Source organism: Microcaecilia unicolor, chromosome 13 (genome assembly GCF_901765095.1).
Source record: "Microcaecilia unicolor chromosome 13, aMicUni1.1, whole genome shotgun sequence".
NCBI classification, from domain to species: domain Eukaryota; kingdom Metazoa; phylum Chordata; class Amphibia; order Gymnophiona; family Siphonopidae; genus Microcaecilia; species Microcaecilia unicolor.
In genome coordinates this window covers 66,700,166-66,715,146 of record NC_044043.1, presented here as the reverse complement: position 1 = coordinate 66,715,146, position 14,981 = coordinate 66,700,166, and the positions used below count along the sequence as shown (strand labels likewise).

Below are 14,981 nucleotides of genomic sequence, written 5' to 3'. Positions count from 1 at the left end.
ATCTATATGTTACAACTTTGCCTTACCCTTTGCTACCAATTCTAGTACATATTGTGTTGTCATTGCAAGTAGTATACCATGCCATACTTCGTATTGTTGTTCGAATATTTTTTACTATTTTAATAATTGCCTATTGCTCATGTTTGATCTATTCTTACTGTACACTGCCTTGAGTGAATTCCTTCAAAAAGGCGGTAAATAAATTCTAGTAAATAAATATGTTTCGGTGTTACAGATCACTAACAGCAGATCAGCAATTTCATGTTTGAGTTCTTTCAGTACCTTAGGGTGCATACCATCCAGTCCAGGTAATTTACAATTTATTTTATTGATTTGACTCAGTATGTCTTCCAGATTCCCTGATTAGTGAGTGGCTGTTATACACATGTGCTGGCACTTTCTCTACCAAGCGCCTTGCTGTAATTGTGAGCAGCTCATGTGCATGAGATTTCCTTTGAGCATCACTGGCTATTTCAAACTCATTAACTTTTACTAGGGATCTAAAAGCAATGCTTTTTTTTGTTAATAGGGACTTCTGTTCATCAGTGCTGGGGAAGCCCACTTTGAAACACACTGCCTCTGTCAAAACTGTCTTATCTAGTGTCTGTTGCCTTGTTTATCTGCCTTTGCACTCTTAGTGAACAGCCTTGGTCCTCGAGGGTCACAACCCAGTCAGGTTTCCTCCAATGAATATGCTGTAAATAGATCTCATGCATAATTTATTGGGGAAAATCCTGAAAACCTGACTGGGTTGTGGCCCTCAAGCACAGAGGTTGTCCACCCCTGGTTTAGAAGATGCTTTATCCTGTAACCCATTAGGCAACACTAGTCAGTCCCCTAGTGTAGCAGTTTCTTCAGGGTAGCAAAGAGCCTCTTCAGCCAAGGTAAAACGGCAGATCAGTGCATACCTGCATTTTTATTTGCGTGATGCTCTTGATTGTTTAGTTTAATTATCAGAATCTTTGGGGTCTACGAAGGGTCTTAACGTTAAAAGGGGGAGGCTAAAGGTTCGCCTTAGGCACCCATGATTCTTGCACCAGCTCTGCCTGTACCGTGTATTTTTTTTACAGCCCTATAACCTGAAGTAATTATTAATTAGCCACTTGCACGCATCCTGCCTTGTGTGGGTGTGTTCTTCTCTGAGGCTCGGGGCTGCCAGAGGCTATTCTCAGCGAGTCACGATGCACTTCGCATTCTTCGCAGCTCAAGGCTGACACCGGAGCCTCTGCCGACGTCACGACCAGCGCCCCCTACACGCCCTCTCCTGCCGACACGCTCGCGCCTCTCTTTTCCCCTTTAAGGCTCTCGCTCCACCTCTCGCCACCTTAAATACCCCATGCGTCACACGCCACGCCCCAACGCGTGACGTCGCCTCAGTCACCGGATCATGGCGTTAGGGGAACCGGCTTTTGCTGGCTGAAGAAGAAGAAGAACCCCTGACAGAGCGTGGAGACAGAAGCGTGACTGCATCGAAAATCATCGGAATTGGAACGGTGGGGGCGAAGCACCGTTGCATCAAGAATAATCGGGATCGCAACGGTGGGGAAACGCTGAGGGGCCGCCTAGACGTGCAAGAGGAGTTTACCGGTCCGAGGCGGCCGAATGGCTGCTGGACTTTGAAGAAACTTGGAGAGCCGAAACGCCAGCCGACACCGACCTAATCAGTACGAGAGCCATGGCCGAGAAAAGGGACACATTGCTCCATCTCTTCGCTGGGGGGTAAGAAGCCAGTGAGGGAATCATCTAGCCCTGCTCTCCGCATCAGAAACATAGGTGACCCCCCCCCCCACCCCCAAAGTCCCACATCACAAGTTCGAGATCCATAACCCCTTACATCATAAAGTTCGGCATCTTTTAAGCTTCCCCTCCCCCAACACAAATTCAGGGGGGTCCTGATAACTTAAAAAACAGATTATATTCAGGAGACCTCTAGCTCCATCTCTTCGCTGGGGGGTAAGAAGCCAGTGAGGGAATCATCTAGCCCTGCTCTCCGCATCAGAAACATAGGTGACCCCCCACCCCCAAAGTCCCACATCACAAGTTCGAGATCCATAACCCCTTAACATCATAAAGTTCGGCATCTTTTGAGCTTCCCCTCCCCCAACACAAATTCAGGGGGGTCCTGATAACTTAAAAAACAGATTATATTCAGGAGACCTCTAGCTCGTACTCTCTTCACATACACAGGGGAGGGCCTTGTAACATAGGTGCCAATATTTCAAAATGATTTAGGGTGCCAAACACAATACAGATTACGCCTGCCTGGATACAGTGAAGGAGCTTGCTCAATTTGGGGGATCCTCGGCATCCACAGAGCCTTGTAACATTACTACATAATACAGGTGGGACACAACAATTATTCTATAATCACAGTTGCATCCCCGTCTCCACCCCTAACATCATAATTACAAGCAAACCCCCCCTCTGCCGAAGCCTTGGGTTAATGGTCGCCCTCCCCCTCACCCCCAACACACATTTTATGACCTTTTACATTTATCACAAGATGTGGCTGAAACTCCTCATCTATCCCCTCCCCCAATACATATAAACTTCTTACTCTGATCCTCAATAGTATAAGATCATGGACTTTCCCCATGCTTCTACTCACACTTTCTATAATCATAGAAGAATTCTCCCAGAATCAAAGTACTATTGTGTAGAGCAGATTTAGAAATCTTTGCAGTAGCATTCCTCCTTGTTTGCATGACTGCTATATTAATTTTGAGCCCTTATTCTGGAAGAGGAGAGGTGATTATTTCTGGGGATGGGCAGTGAGCCTGGGAAGGAGGTCTAGGGAAGCCCTTGGACCATCAGAAAATGCTCTGGGTGAAATCAATATTTATTTTATTATTTGTTACATTTATATCCCACATTTTCCCACCTATTTGTAGGCTCAATGTGGCTTACATAGTACCAGAGAGGTGTTTGCACACTCCGGTGTAAACAAATACAAAGTGATGTTGTGGTAAGATAAAGTTCATGTGGCACAGCCACACTAGGGAATCGTACAACGGAAGAGTTGTGTTATGTCCATTACGTTCTTTAGTTTTGTTGTGTTGCAGAGATCAGGCATTTATGTTGGATCGGTAGGGTATGCCTTTTTAAACAGGTTAGTTTTTAGTGTTTTCCGGAAGTTTAGGTGGTCATTCGTAGTTTTCAAGTAGAACCATCCATGTCATTGCATTTCAGCTGAAGAATTAAGCTAGAGAAGACTGAAATGTAAAAGCAATGAATTGCAGATCGGTGTTAAAAGAGAATTAAAGATAAGAGGAAGTTGAAGTGGGCTTGATTAAAATACACATCAAAGAATAATGATAGAGTATGAATTTTTTGCTGAGTATGGAAAAGGAACCAATATCAGAAAGTCTGTAGGCAGGGTGGGAGGGAGTGTGTCAGCCTAGTGTCTAGAAAGAGCCAATAAATTGGGGAGCGTGCCAGGTGCCCTTGACCTGGATTGGCCACTGTCGGTGACAGGATGCTGGGCTAGATGGACCTTTGGTCTTTCCCAGTATGGCACTACTTACAGTGGGGGAAATAAGTATTTGATCCCTTGCTGATTTTGTAAGTTTGCCCACTGACAAAGACATGAGCAGCCCATAATTGAAGGGTAGGTTATTGGTAACAGTGAGAGATAGCACATCACAAATTAAATCCGGAAAATCACATTGTGGAAAGTATATGAATTTATTTGCATTCTGCAGAGGGAAATAAGTATTTGATCCCCCACCAACCAGTAAGAGATCTGGCCCCTACAGACCAGGTAGATGCTCCAAATCAACTCGTTACCTGCATGACAGACAGCTGTCGGCAATGGTCACCTGTATGAAAGACACCTGTCCACAGACTCAGTGAATCAGTCAGACTCTAACCTCTACAAAATGGCCAAGAGCAAGGAGCTGTCTAAGGATGTCAGGGACAAGATCATACACCTGCACAAGGCTGGAATGGGCTACAAAACCATCAGTAAGACGCTGGGCGAGAAGGAGACAACTGTTGGTGCCATAGTAAGAAAATGGAAGAAGTACAAAATGACTGTCAATCGACAAAGATCTGGGGCTCCACGCAAAATCTCACCTCTTGGGGTATCCTTGATCATGAGGAAGGTTAGAAATCAGCCTACAACTACAAGGGGGGAACTTGTCAATGATCTCAAGGCAGCTGGGACCACTGTCACCACGAAAACCATTGGTAACACATTACGACATAACGGATTGCAATCCTGCAGTGCCCGCAAGGTCCCCCTGCTCCGGAAGGCACATGTGACGGCCCGTCTGAAGTTTGCCAGTGAACACCTGGATGATGCCGAGAGTGATTGGGAGAAGGTGCTGTGGTCAGATGAGACAAAAATTGAGCTCTTTGGCATGAACTCAACTCGCCGTGTTTGGAGGAAGAGAAATGCTGCCTATGACCCAAAGAACACCGTCCCCACTGTCAAGCATGAAGGTGGAAATGTTATGTTTTGGGGGTGTTTCTCTGCTAAGGGCACAGGACTACTTCACCGCATCAATGGGAGAATGGATGGGGCCATGTACCGTACAATTCTGAGTGACAACCTCCTTCCCTCCGCCAGGGCCTTAAAAATGGGTCGTGGCTGGGTCTTCCAGCACGACAATGACCCAAAACATACAGCCAAGGCAACAAAGGAGTGGCTCAGGAAGAAGCACATTAGGGTCATGGAGTGGCCTAGCCAGTCACCAGACCTTAATCCCATTGAAAACTTATGGAGGGAGCTGAAGATGCGAGTTGCCAAGCGACAGCCCAGAACTCTTAATGATTTAGAGATGATCTGCAAAGAGGAGTGGACCAAAATTCCTCCTGACATGTGTGCAAACCTCATCATCAACTACAGAAGACGTCTGACCGCTGTGCTTGCCAACAAGGGTTTTGCCACCAAGTATTAGGTCTTGTTTGCCAGAGGGATCAAATACTTATTTCCCTCTGCAGAATGCAAATAAATTCATATACTTTCCACAATGTGATTTTCCGGATTTAATTTGTGATGTGCTATCTCTCACTGTTACCAATAACCTACCCTTCAATTATGGGCTGCTCATGTCTTTGTCAGTGGGCAAACTTACAAAATCAGCAAGGGATCAAATACTTATTTCCCCCACTGTATGTACTTAGTAATACACTCCCTCTTCATCTGTCGTTAAATCACCAGTGAACTGTAACATGTCCTAGATAGAATGAGAGGCTGCTTTTATTGGTATGATTATTTGGGTGTCAGCTGTGCATAAACCTTATGGATGTCACGTTTTCTAATGTAGTAAATGACAATAGATAACGACCAGTCAGCACATCCTACCTGTCCAGCAGCCATCTTCTGTGCCTGTGGGAAAAAGTCTGTATTGAATAAGATACTGAGGGTCTGATGCACAAAGCTTATCTGGTTGTAACCAGTCTAAAGCAAACGTTATTTAGCGTCTAATGTACAAAGGGGTTCTGTGTCCTTTTAACCGTTCTCTGTAGCAGCTACAAATAACCCTATGCAAATATATTACAACAAGCTCATCAGTATTAAAATGAGCACTCCAGCTGATGCAGAGATATTTCTTTGCACTGAGCGCCTACCTTTAATGTGCAAAACTTAACGGCAGGTCTAGAGCTGTTCAGTTTTGCATGGTATCCCTGGTGGTACAGCAGACCCCCTCCGGCTCCAAAAAATCCCTGGTGGTCCAGTGGACTCCTCTCTCAGGCCCCCCCCAATGCAACTCAAATGCCATGGTGGTCTAGTGACCTCCCTTCCCCTCCACATACCTTGTAAGCATTGGAAGCAGGAGGGCAGGAGCAACACCTACTTCTTCCTGTCCGCAGGCCCTGCCGGTGCATCCTAGGATGCACTGGGAGGGGCTAAGCACCAATTATGTGCTTAGCCCCTCCCAGTGCATCCAGGCAGGGATGCATCAGGCTGGGGCTTGGTGCTGCCATTTTGAGAAGGTCGAGCCCAGAGGCAGGAGGGAGTAGGCACTGCTCCTGCACATTTACAAGGTATGGGGGAGGGGGTTGGGTCACTAGACCACTATGGAGTTTGAGTTGTACTGGTGGAGGCTCAAGGGAGGGGTCCACTGGATCACCAGGGATTTTTTTGGTTTGGGGGGGGGGGACCTGGGAGGGGTCCACTGGACCACCAGGGAGGTTTTAAAGGTGGCGGGGTCGGGGTTTGCTGGACTACCAGGGAGCTTTAAAGATTAGGGTGGTCGGGGTCCACTGGACCACCAGGAGCTTTAAAGGTTAGGGGGGAATTGGGAGGGTTCCAATCATCCCAGGACATAATTCCGACTCGTTAATGAGCTGGTGTTTCTTCGGCGCTGTGCCTTACAGTGCTGGAGTTTATATTTAAATCTTTTTTATTAAGAACAACAACAGTTAAACATGTTATACACTGAGAGATATTCAACCAAGTAACAATATGCTAGTTCAAATCAGCTTGTGAACATTTTCTTTATTTCCCCCCCCCCTCCCTCCCCCCGTCCCCCTCCCATCCACTCGTCCCCCCCCCCTTCCCCCCCTTCCCTTCCCGCTATGTTCAAGCCAGTTTCAAACAGTGCTACCATCCATAGGGCATTCGTTCAAGACATTGGGATTAAGAACATTCTTCCTCCTGAGGCAGTAGCTTATATGCACGACCTAGTGCCCAGGGCTTTGTTTCTCATAGCCCTTCATCTACCATCTCCATCTTTACCACGAATCATACAGCTTTATTGTTCATATCAATATCCTTAGCAGACTAAAGCCATTCCCATATGGTCAAATGTCGGCGGTGCATGTCTCAGCATCGTCCCCCCTCCTCCACCCTCCCCCCCCCCTCCCTCTCCCCCCCCCCCCCCCCCCCCCCCCGTACTTCTCCCTACTCATCATTCTCTCTTGCTCCACATTCATTCCCATTCATTCCAACTCATTCAATACCTGACTTCTAACTCTGGGCGCTACAACATTCAGGTATGCAGTCCAAATGTTTATGAAATGCTTCCTTCTTTTGGGGGTAAATCGCGCACCTCTGGCTTCCCACAGCATAAGCTCGTGCAATTTATTCCTCCAATACCAATAGGAGGGCGGTATGTCCTTTATCCAATGATTCAATATGCATTTCTTCCCCAGAATGCAAGACTTACTCAGAAATAGCTTCTCTTCTTTTGTACCCCGTGCCCATACTCTTGGCGAGCTAAACATGATTCGTTCAAAAGTGAACTGTATTCTACACTTCAGAACCCTCGACACAAACCGGGCAAGAGCTGTCCAGAAACCCCGAATTCGCTGACACTGCCATAACCCATGTGCCAAAGAAGGCATTGCCGCTCCACACTTCCGGCATCTATCGGCCTCCACTATCCCTGCATGCCATGCTTGCTTGCCAGAGAAGTATGCTCTATGTATTGTTCTAAAATGACATTCTTGCAGTTCAGCACTATGCACTACTCCTGTCATCCCTTTTAGTGCTATGATTACTTTCTCTATAGCAAATGAACTTCCCAGCTCCTGTTCCCATCTCCCCACTACCTCCTTGACATCTTTGGGGGGTTTTAGATCCTTCAGCGCCTTGTGAAACCAGGAGATTGATGTTTGCCCTAATGCATCCCCTTGCAGAAAAACCCTAATCTTCTTCCCAAACTCCAATGTGATCGCAGATCTAGGCAAGCTTCTAAAGTAGTGTTCCAGTTGTAAATAGGCCAATCTCGCCAGTGAGCCGCCTGCGCACCTCCTTTCAAACTCCCCATAGGTCAGCAGCGACCCATCTACTTGAAGAAAACTCTCCAGTAACATCACTCCCTGTCTCTCCATGTCCTTAAAGATTCGGTTTTCCCTGCCCGCTGGGAAATCTACATTCCCCACTATCGGTAACAGCACACTGGCCTCTGGGTCCTGCCCCCAGAGACCCAACAGCATCCTCCAGGCGTATCGCAGAGGTTGTAAAAGCACACTATTTTGGAAAGGAGCTGGTATCTTCACTCTTCTAGTGTGTAATAAGCAATTCAAAGACCATGGTCTAAACAAAGCTTGTTCCCAACCTATGTCAGTGTATGTTGTCGAGTGCAAAACCCAATCTCTTAAATGTCTAGCCATGCATGCCCAGTTATAATCTTTTAAATCAGGCATGCCTAATCCACCTTCACGTTGAGTCCCATACACATATTTCCATTTCATTTTCGATTTTTTCCCCGCCCAGCAAAACCATGCTATGTGCCTCTGCAGAATTTTCAGATCTCTAGCCAGCAGTTTAAGAGGTAAAATCTGCAACATGTACAACCATTTCGGGAATATGACCATACGATATAGATGAATCCTACCAAGAAAAGATAGCGGTAATGAAACCCAGGTTGTTAGTTGTGTTTTAGTTTCCCCAATTAATCGAGGGACATTACTTTTATATAAATTTGCCGGATCCATCGACAGTTGCACTCCCAAATACTTAAATTCCATGTGCGCCTGTCGAATCTTTGTCCTAGTCCAAATCTCTAGATCTACCCCAGCACTTATTAGGGCTTCTGATTTCTCTAGGTTCAATTTAAAACCCGCAAAATCCCCGTATTCCTCCATGCTTTCCAACAACCGGGTCAATGAGTTCTTCGGCTCGGTTATCAGCGCCAGCAAATCATCTGCAAATGCTGCAGTTTTAAATTCCTGACCCAGGATCCGAACTCCTTTGATCTCTACATTGTTGTTAATTTCCCTCAGTAACGGGTCCAGGGTCAATACAAACAGCAGCGGCGAAAGCGGACATCCCTGCCTAGTGCCCCGCTTTATATCAAACCAGTCGGAGAATAGCCCATTGACACTAATTCTCGCCTTAGGTTCCGTGTATAACGTTTTTACCGCTTTTTCGAAAAATCCTTTTATGCCATAGGCCGATAAGGTCTCAAACAAAAAGCCCCAGTCCACTCTGTCAAAGGCCTTCTCGGCATCAAAGCTTATTAACATGGCTGGCAAACCTTCGTCTCTTACTCTTTCCAGTGCCCCAAGTATTCGTCTCAGATTCCTAACCACTTTTCGACCTTTCACGAATCCCACCTGCGATTCTTCCAGCATTGTCGGCAGAAACCGGGCCAGTCTATTCGCCAGAATCTTAGCTAAAAATTTCGTCTCCGAATTCAACAAAGAGATAGGCCGGTAAGATTCCGGTAAGTGTGCCTGCTTATGTGGCTTCAGTATTACCGTAATATTAGCCTTATTCATATGTTCAGGCATCTGCCCCCTTCTAACCACTTCATTGAATACTTCTGTTAGCTGTCGTCCAATTCCTGGTCTAAGTAATTTATAGAATTCATTACTGAGGCCATCCGGCCCAGGTGTCTTCCCCAGGGAACTCTGCTGCACTACCCAATCTACTTCGTCTTCTGATATTTCTGCATTTAAAATCTCTAGGTCTGCATTTTCCAACTTTGGTATCTCCACACTATCCAGATATGTTGTACTCGGGGTCACCACCTCTGCTTGCCGCTTATACAGCTGTTCATAAAAATGCCTAAAGATCTCCGCTATCGCACTATCCGTGTGTTTCAACTCTTTTTGGCTATTAGCTAGGGATAACACTTTTCTAGACCCCGCCTGTCTTTTCAGTAGCCTAGCCAAGAATCTCCCACCTTTGTTAGCAAATTTATATAATTGATATTTGTAGTACATTGCGGATTTTTGCGCTGTCTGCTGCAGCAGTTCATTTAAGGCTTGCTGCGCCTCTAACAACCGGGCCCGCGCTTCTGGTGTCTGAGTGTGGCCATATTCTCTCCTTAAGGTTGTTACCCTCTTCTCCCATCTCAGTACTTCTCGTTTCCGTACTTTCTTTTGAAAACTATTATAGGCTATTGTCTCACCTCGGAAAACCGCTTTTGCGGTTTCCCAAAAAAGGACCGGATCACTCCTATGGGCCTCATTTTCCCCTTGATACTGTTCCCATCTCGCCTTTAATTGCAGCTGAAACTGTCTATCTCGATAAAGATATGTCGGGAAGCGCCAAGAGAAAGTCCTCTGCGCGCTATTATCCAGTCTCATCTCCATCGACACCCAGGCATGGTCAGAGACAGCTATTGGTCCTATCTCAGCTCTGTGCACTTGTGTTAGCAATTCCCTTGCAATCAATATGTAATCAATGCGGGACAGTGTGGAGTGGGCCCTAGACAGATGCGTGTAATCTTTTTCCAATGGATGCAAGGTTCTCCAGACATCTATCACATCCAGCGCCTCCTCTAGTACCCCCAATCCCCTCTGGCCCCTGGACAGCTCCCTCCCCGTCGGCCTTGATCTGTCTAGTAGCGGGTCTCTGACTTCGTTGAAGTCGCCAGCCATCACTATGAGGTTTTCTCCCATATCCTGCATTCTGCTCAAGAGCGTCTTATAAAACACCTTCTCAAAGGTATTAGGTGCATATATGTTGCATATCAACATTGGTTGCCTCTCTATTTCCAAGGCCACCAGAACATACCGCCCTCTGGTGTCCTTTACCGTTTTCCGTATTTTTACATGCAGTCCCTTACGAATCAAAATTATCACTCCTCCTTTCCCTCCTACTGCCGGGGAATCTATGATCTCTCCCACCCACCATCTCTTTAGTTTCTCATGTTCTATGTGTGTCAGATGCGTTTCTGGTAGGAGGGCTATTGTCGCTTTCTGGTCATTAAGGACCTTCAATATTTTTTGTCTCTTTATTGGTGAGTGAATGCCCCCCACATTCCAAGTCACAATCTTTAAAGTTGTCATCCCTGTATATTAGTGTGTGACTCCAATTCTGCTTTCCATTTTTTATACACCCCGGAGGTGTCCCAGCCTCCACCTCCCGGGTTCAGTTCTTTGTCTACATTTCGCCCACCCTTATTATCAAACAGCCACATCTTCCTTACATACATCTCACTCGCCCACATTCGCTCATTCTTCTTAGCCTTCCTTTGACCTGCCCCTCGCTTCCTAATCCTCCCTCCCCTCTGTCCCTTGAGCTCTTCCCCCCCCTCTCCCCCCCCTCGAATACTTTACCCCCATCATGCCCAATGGCACGTGAGCTTCCGTGTCCCCAGGATTAGGACACACTCTTATTGTTCTGAGGGCTGCCGCCCTCTGGTGTCCTTGACCAGTAAGCAGTCTACTCATAACCACAACCAGAAGTCCTTTTGACTCGCAACGGCGAGTCACCATCAACATGTGTATTAATCAAAGCAAAGTCTCCTCCATGTTTCTGCTGTCTTTAACCCCCATCTTTCTGTCAGCTTTTCATCACGATCCACTATTTGGCGTTCACTTCAACCATTGTTCTCTCCAGGTGTTCCTCCGCTTGCTCCTGTCAGTGTATTCACAAAATCTTTAGCCTCCCTCACTGTTCAAAAAAGACTGCTTGGCCATTGTGAATCACCTTCAGTCTTGCTGGATATAGGAGACTAAACTTATATTTGAGATCAAACAAAGCTGAGCAGATGGGGCAAAGTCCCTTCTGGCTGTTGATACTTTTCTGGGAATAGTCTTGGAAACATAAAATTTTTTTCCCCTGGTATTCCAGTTTCTTCCCTGCTCTCAGGCTCTGCAGAATCTCCAGTTTTGTGAGCATAGTTCAGGATCTTTAATATGGTCACCCGTGGTCTCTCTGCGTTGTCACGTCTGGGTCCCAGCCGGTGTGCCCGTTCTATTCTCAGCTTGCCTTCAAGATCTGGCTGTTCCAACGCTCCCGGCAACCATTTTTCAAGGAAAGCACTCAGATTTTTGTCCCCCAAGCTCTCTGGTAGACCACTAGTCTCAGGTTGTTCCTCCTGGAGCGATTCTCAAGATCCTCCAGTTTCGCTTCTAGCTCTCCAACCTACGGGTCATTTTCGGGTGCTCTTCTGCAACTTTCCGGATCTCCTCCTCTGCCTGCCCCACTCGCTGTTGGTACCTCGTTGCAGCTCAGTCATCAGTGTGGTTTGCCTCTCCTCCATGCCGTCCAGCTTATCTAAGATCAGTTGCAGCTTTTGATCGATCGTCTGCTCCACTGCCGCCTTCACTTCCTCAGTGATCTCCGCGGCCCATAGCGAACTAGGCGAGGGCGAATCAGGCGCTCCTTTGTCCGCCATTTTATTTTCGCCAGGGCGCGCTCGATCTTTGGGCTCTTTCCGCCCTAATTTCGCCGCCATGGCTCGCGATTTCCAACTTTTGGCTCTCGCCCGTGCAGGGTTCTTTCCCGCTTCCAAATAACCGTTTTATTCTCGTTTAGGACGCTGTTTACGAGTGCGGATCACTTCGTGTCCCGGAGTAGCTTCACCTTCCGCCTCTCTACTCCATTCCCCAACCGGAAGTCTACAGTGCTGAAGTTTTGTGCATCGGGTCCTGAGTCTTTTGTTTTTAAAGAATAATGTATTGAGTGAGTAGCTCTTCTACATTGATCAGTTTGGGAATTGCAGAATCCCACTAGCCTATGTTAATTTTTTAATCTTATTTTATTTCATATTCATTTTAACTTGTCCCAGTTAAATGACTAAAGCTAATTTTCATGAGAATTTATATTACATTTCATGTTACAAACTATCCTCTCATACTTGGGAAAATTGACCATTCTGTTTGAATTTCTGGCATACATGAGGCACCTAGCTGTTCAGGATGTTTTTAGTTTCTGAAGTCCTGTGGTTTGTGCGTGATAAGTTAATTATTAATACTAGATGATTCTGCAGATGACCTGGAAGGCAAAACAGAGAACTCTAATGTTACAGCTTTCTATAACATTTTTATGAGAAACAAGATGAGGCAGATTTGGAACTGTTAGGTGGTTAGTCATGTTGGTGCTCACAATTGGGAGTAAGTGATTCAGGAAAGAGTCCTGATAAGCTGGAATTGGAAGCTGCAGCTGGACCTCTGAGCAGAAACTTGAGTCTGAGTTGGAATTTGGAGCGGGAGCAGAGACAGAACAGGAAGTCGGACATGGAGCAGCGCTCAGTATGAGAACTGGAGTTTAGAGCAGCAACTGGGACTGAAAACTGCAACAGGAGCTACAGACTGGAGCAAGCAGGGCTAGAATCAGAAGCTGTGGGTTAAAATTGTAACTTGGAGCCAAAACCCAGAATTTGAGGTTGGGTAGAGACTGAAGCCAGAATATAAACTTGGAGCTGCAGCTCAAGCCTGAATCAAAAGGTGGAGCAAAAGAAGTGAATTCACTTCATCAGAGATTATGAGTAGCCTTCTGGTTGCTGTGAACAACATCTGTTTTAGTTAACCCCCCTTTTAGCCTGGCTTTGGCTAATCTGACTCACCAGAGGTTGGAGAGGGACCATCTTCTCCTTTCTTGGCATTTGATGGTTTTTGGCCTTTCTATCTCCAGCTTCCCAGTTAGATCTGTTGTTGACGCCTGGCCCTTAATCTATTGACTGCTGCTGGTTCAAAACTGCCTTTCCTAAGACTCGTGACTTGGAAATTCCGCACAAGAATAGAGTCTCTGGGAGTACGCCCACCAGGATTCAGAATAGCAGTTGGCCACTTGAAACAGGTTTTTTCTAGTCTGACCAGCTGGAATGACACTTGAGTCTCTTATTTTCTTGGGCCCTTTGATATGAGTTCAAATTATCAGGGAGACTGGGATCTAGCTTCAGTGACGTCCCTGAAAGTTTGTCTGTGGGGTAGCAGCCTCCATAGGAAATGGACTGTATTTGCAGGAGACCCTAGATGTGAAACATTCTAGGGTACCTAATGCTCTCTTCAAGACTGAAATATGCAAACTGTAGAGGAGACCCACTTTGGCCTCAATAAAAATCAGATAGAAATCACTGCATCTTTTTGCAAACCAGTGTCTTCCAACCCCTGTGGGATGTAGAGTGGTAAATTTATGAGCACAGTAAAGTCCAGGGGGGAACAGGACGAAACCCTTTATGAAATGCAATGAAGTAGAAGGAGACATGACTCTCGGGGAGAATTCAAGTTGAAACTATAAGGTACCAAAGTTGAAGGTCCGACACAGGCTAGTTACGGCAAAACCGCCTTCATCATTTTGTAATAACAGCATTTTCAAACGCAATTTTTTGGCGGTACACACGTGGCTTTGGCTGGGTGTCAATTTTGAAAGTGAAATATCCAGTTATAGGTACCATACACAGTTGACTTCCTTTCGAGTCTTGTGACCCCCTGATGCAGGCGGTTTTCCCGCTGAAACACTAGCCCATGTCTGGTCTTCAGCTTTGGTGCCTAATAAAGAGTTTCAGCTTGAATTCTTCCTGCCTGAGAGTCGTGTCTCCTTCTACTTCTCTGTGATATCCAAATGTATGAGCACAGCAGAAAGCAGAATGCATGCTGTAGGAATAAGAGTCTTGTACATGATACGTCTTTCTGGAGAACTGACTTGGATATTATAAATCTCCAGTTGCTTGCTCTGGGTGGCTATTAAAAGAATTTATAGATTAGAACTGGATGATGAAAGACTTCCTACAGATTGTATCAGAATCAACTGTTGAAGGGTTGACTTTTAATTTATGTGTGAAGGAAGCCTTGTAGGGACTTCTGAGGAGCTATGAACAACAATAAAGAAAAGAACGCTGAAATGGACAGAATAGAGGCCACGGTGGTTTGCTGGCGAGGAAGAGGATACTTTGAACAAATACTTTTCTTTGGTATTCAGCAAAGGAAGAATGAACAGTCCCCAGTTTCCTACACTAGTTCAAGGGTGATTCTGCGCCAAGAGTTGGAAACTTTGGTGGCAAACTTTGTGGCACGTTTCTAAATTTGCGTATGTTTGTACACATCAAATGTCAATTGTTAGTACATAAGCATCGCCATGCTGGGACAGACCAAGGGTCCATCGAGCCCAGCACCCTGTCACCGACAGTGGCCAAAAGAACAAGCAATTTGTCCTGCCCATCCTAGAAATACTGTATTCCCTCGTCCATTCAATAACATTCTATGGCTTTTTCCTCCAGGAAGCCGTCCAACCCTTTTTTGAAGTCCGCTAAGTTAACCGCCTTAACCACCTTTTCCGGCAGTGAATTCCAGAGTTTAACTACGCGTTGAGTGAAGAAAAATTTCCTCTGATTCGTTTTAAATTTTCCACA

At 46.0% G+C, this 14,981-nt stretch overlaps 1 protein-coding gene across 1 annotated transcript in view; it reads left to right on the top strand.

Moving 5' to 3' along the window:
- Positions 1-1,347: 1,347 nt before the first annotated feature.
- SLC25A33 (solute carrier family 25 member 33) overlaps positions 1,348-14,981 on the top strand; it is a 63,774-nt gene continuing 50,140 nt past the window's right edge. Inside the window, 1 exon segment of the mRNA XM_030185647.1 lies at positions 1,348-1,719. Within this exon segment, the coding sequence (XP_030041507.1) occupies positions 1,676-1,719 (44 nt within the window). The 5' untranslated portion in view covers positions 1,348-1,675.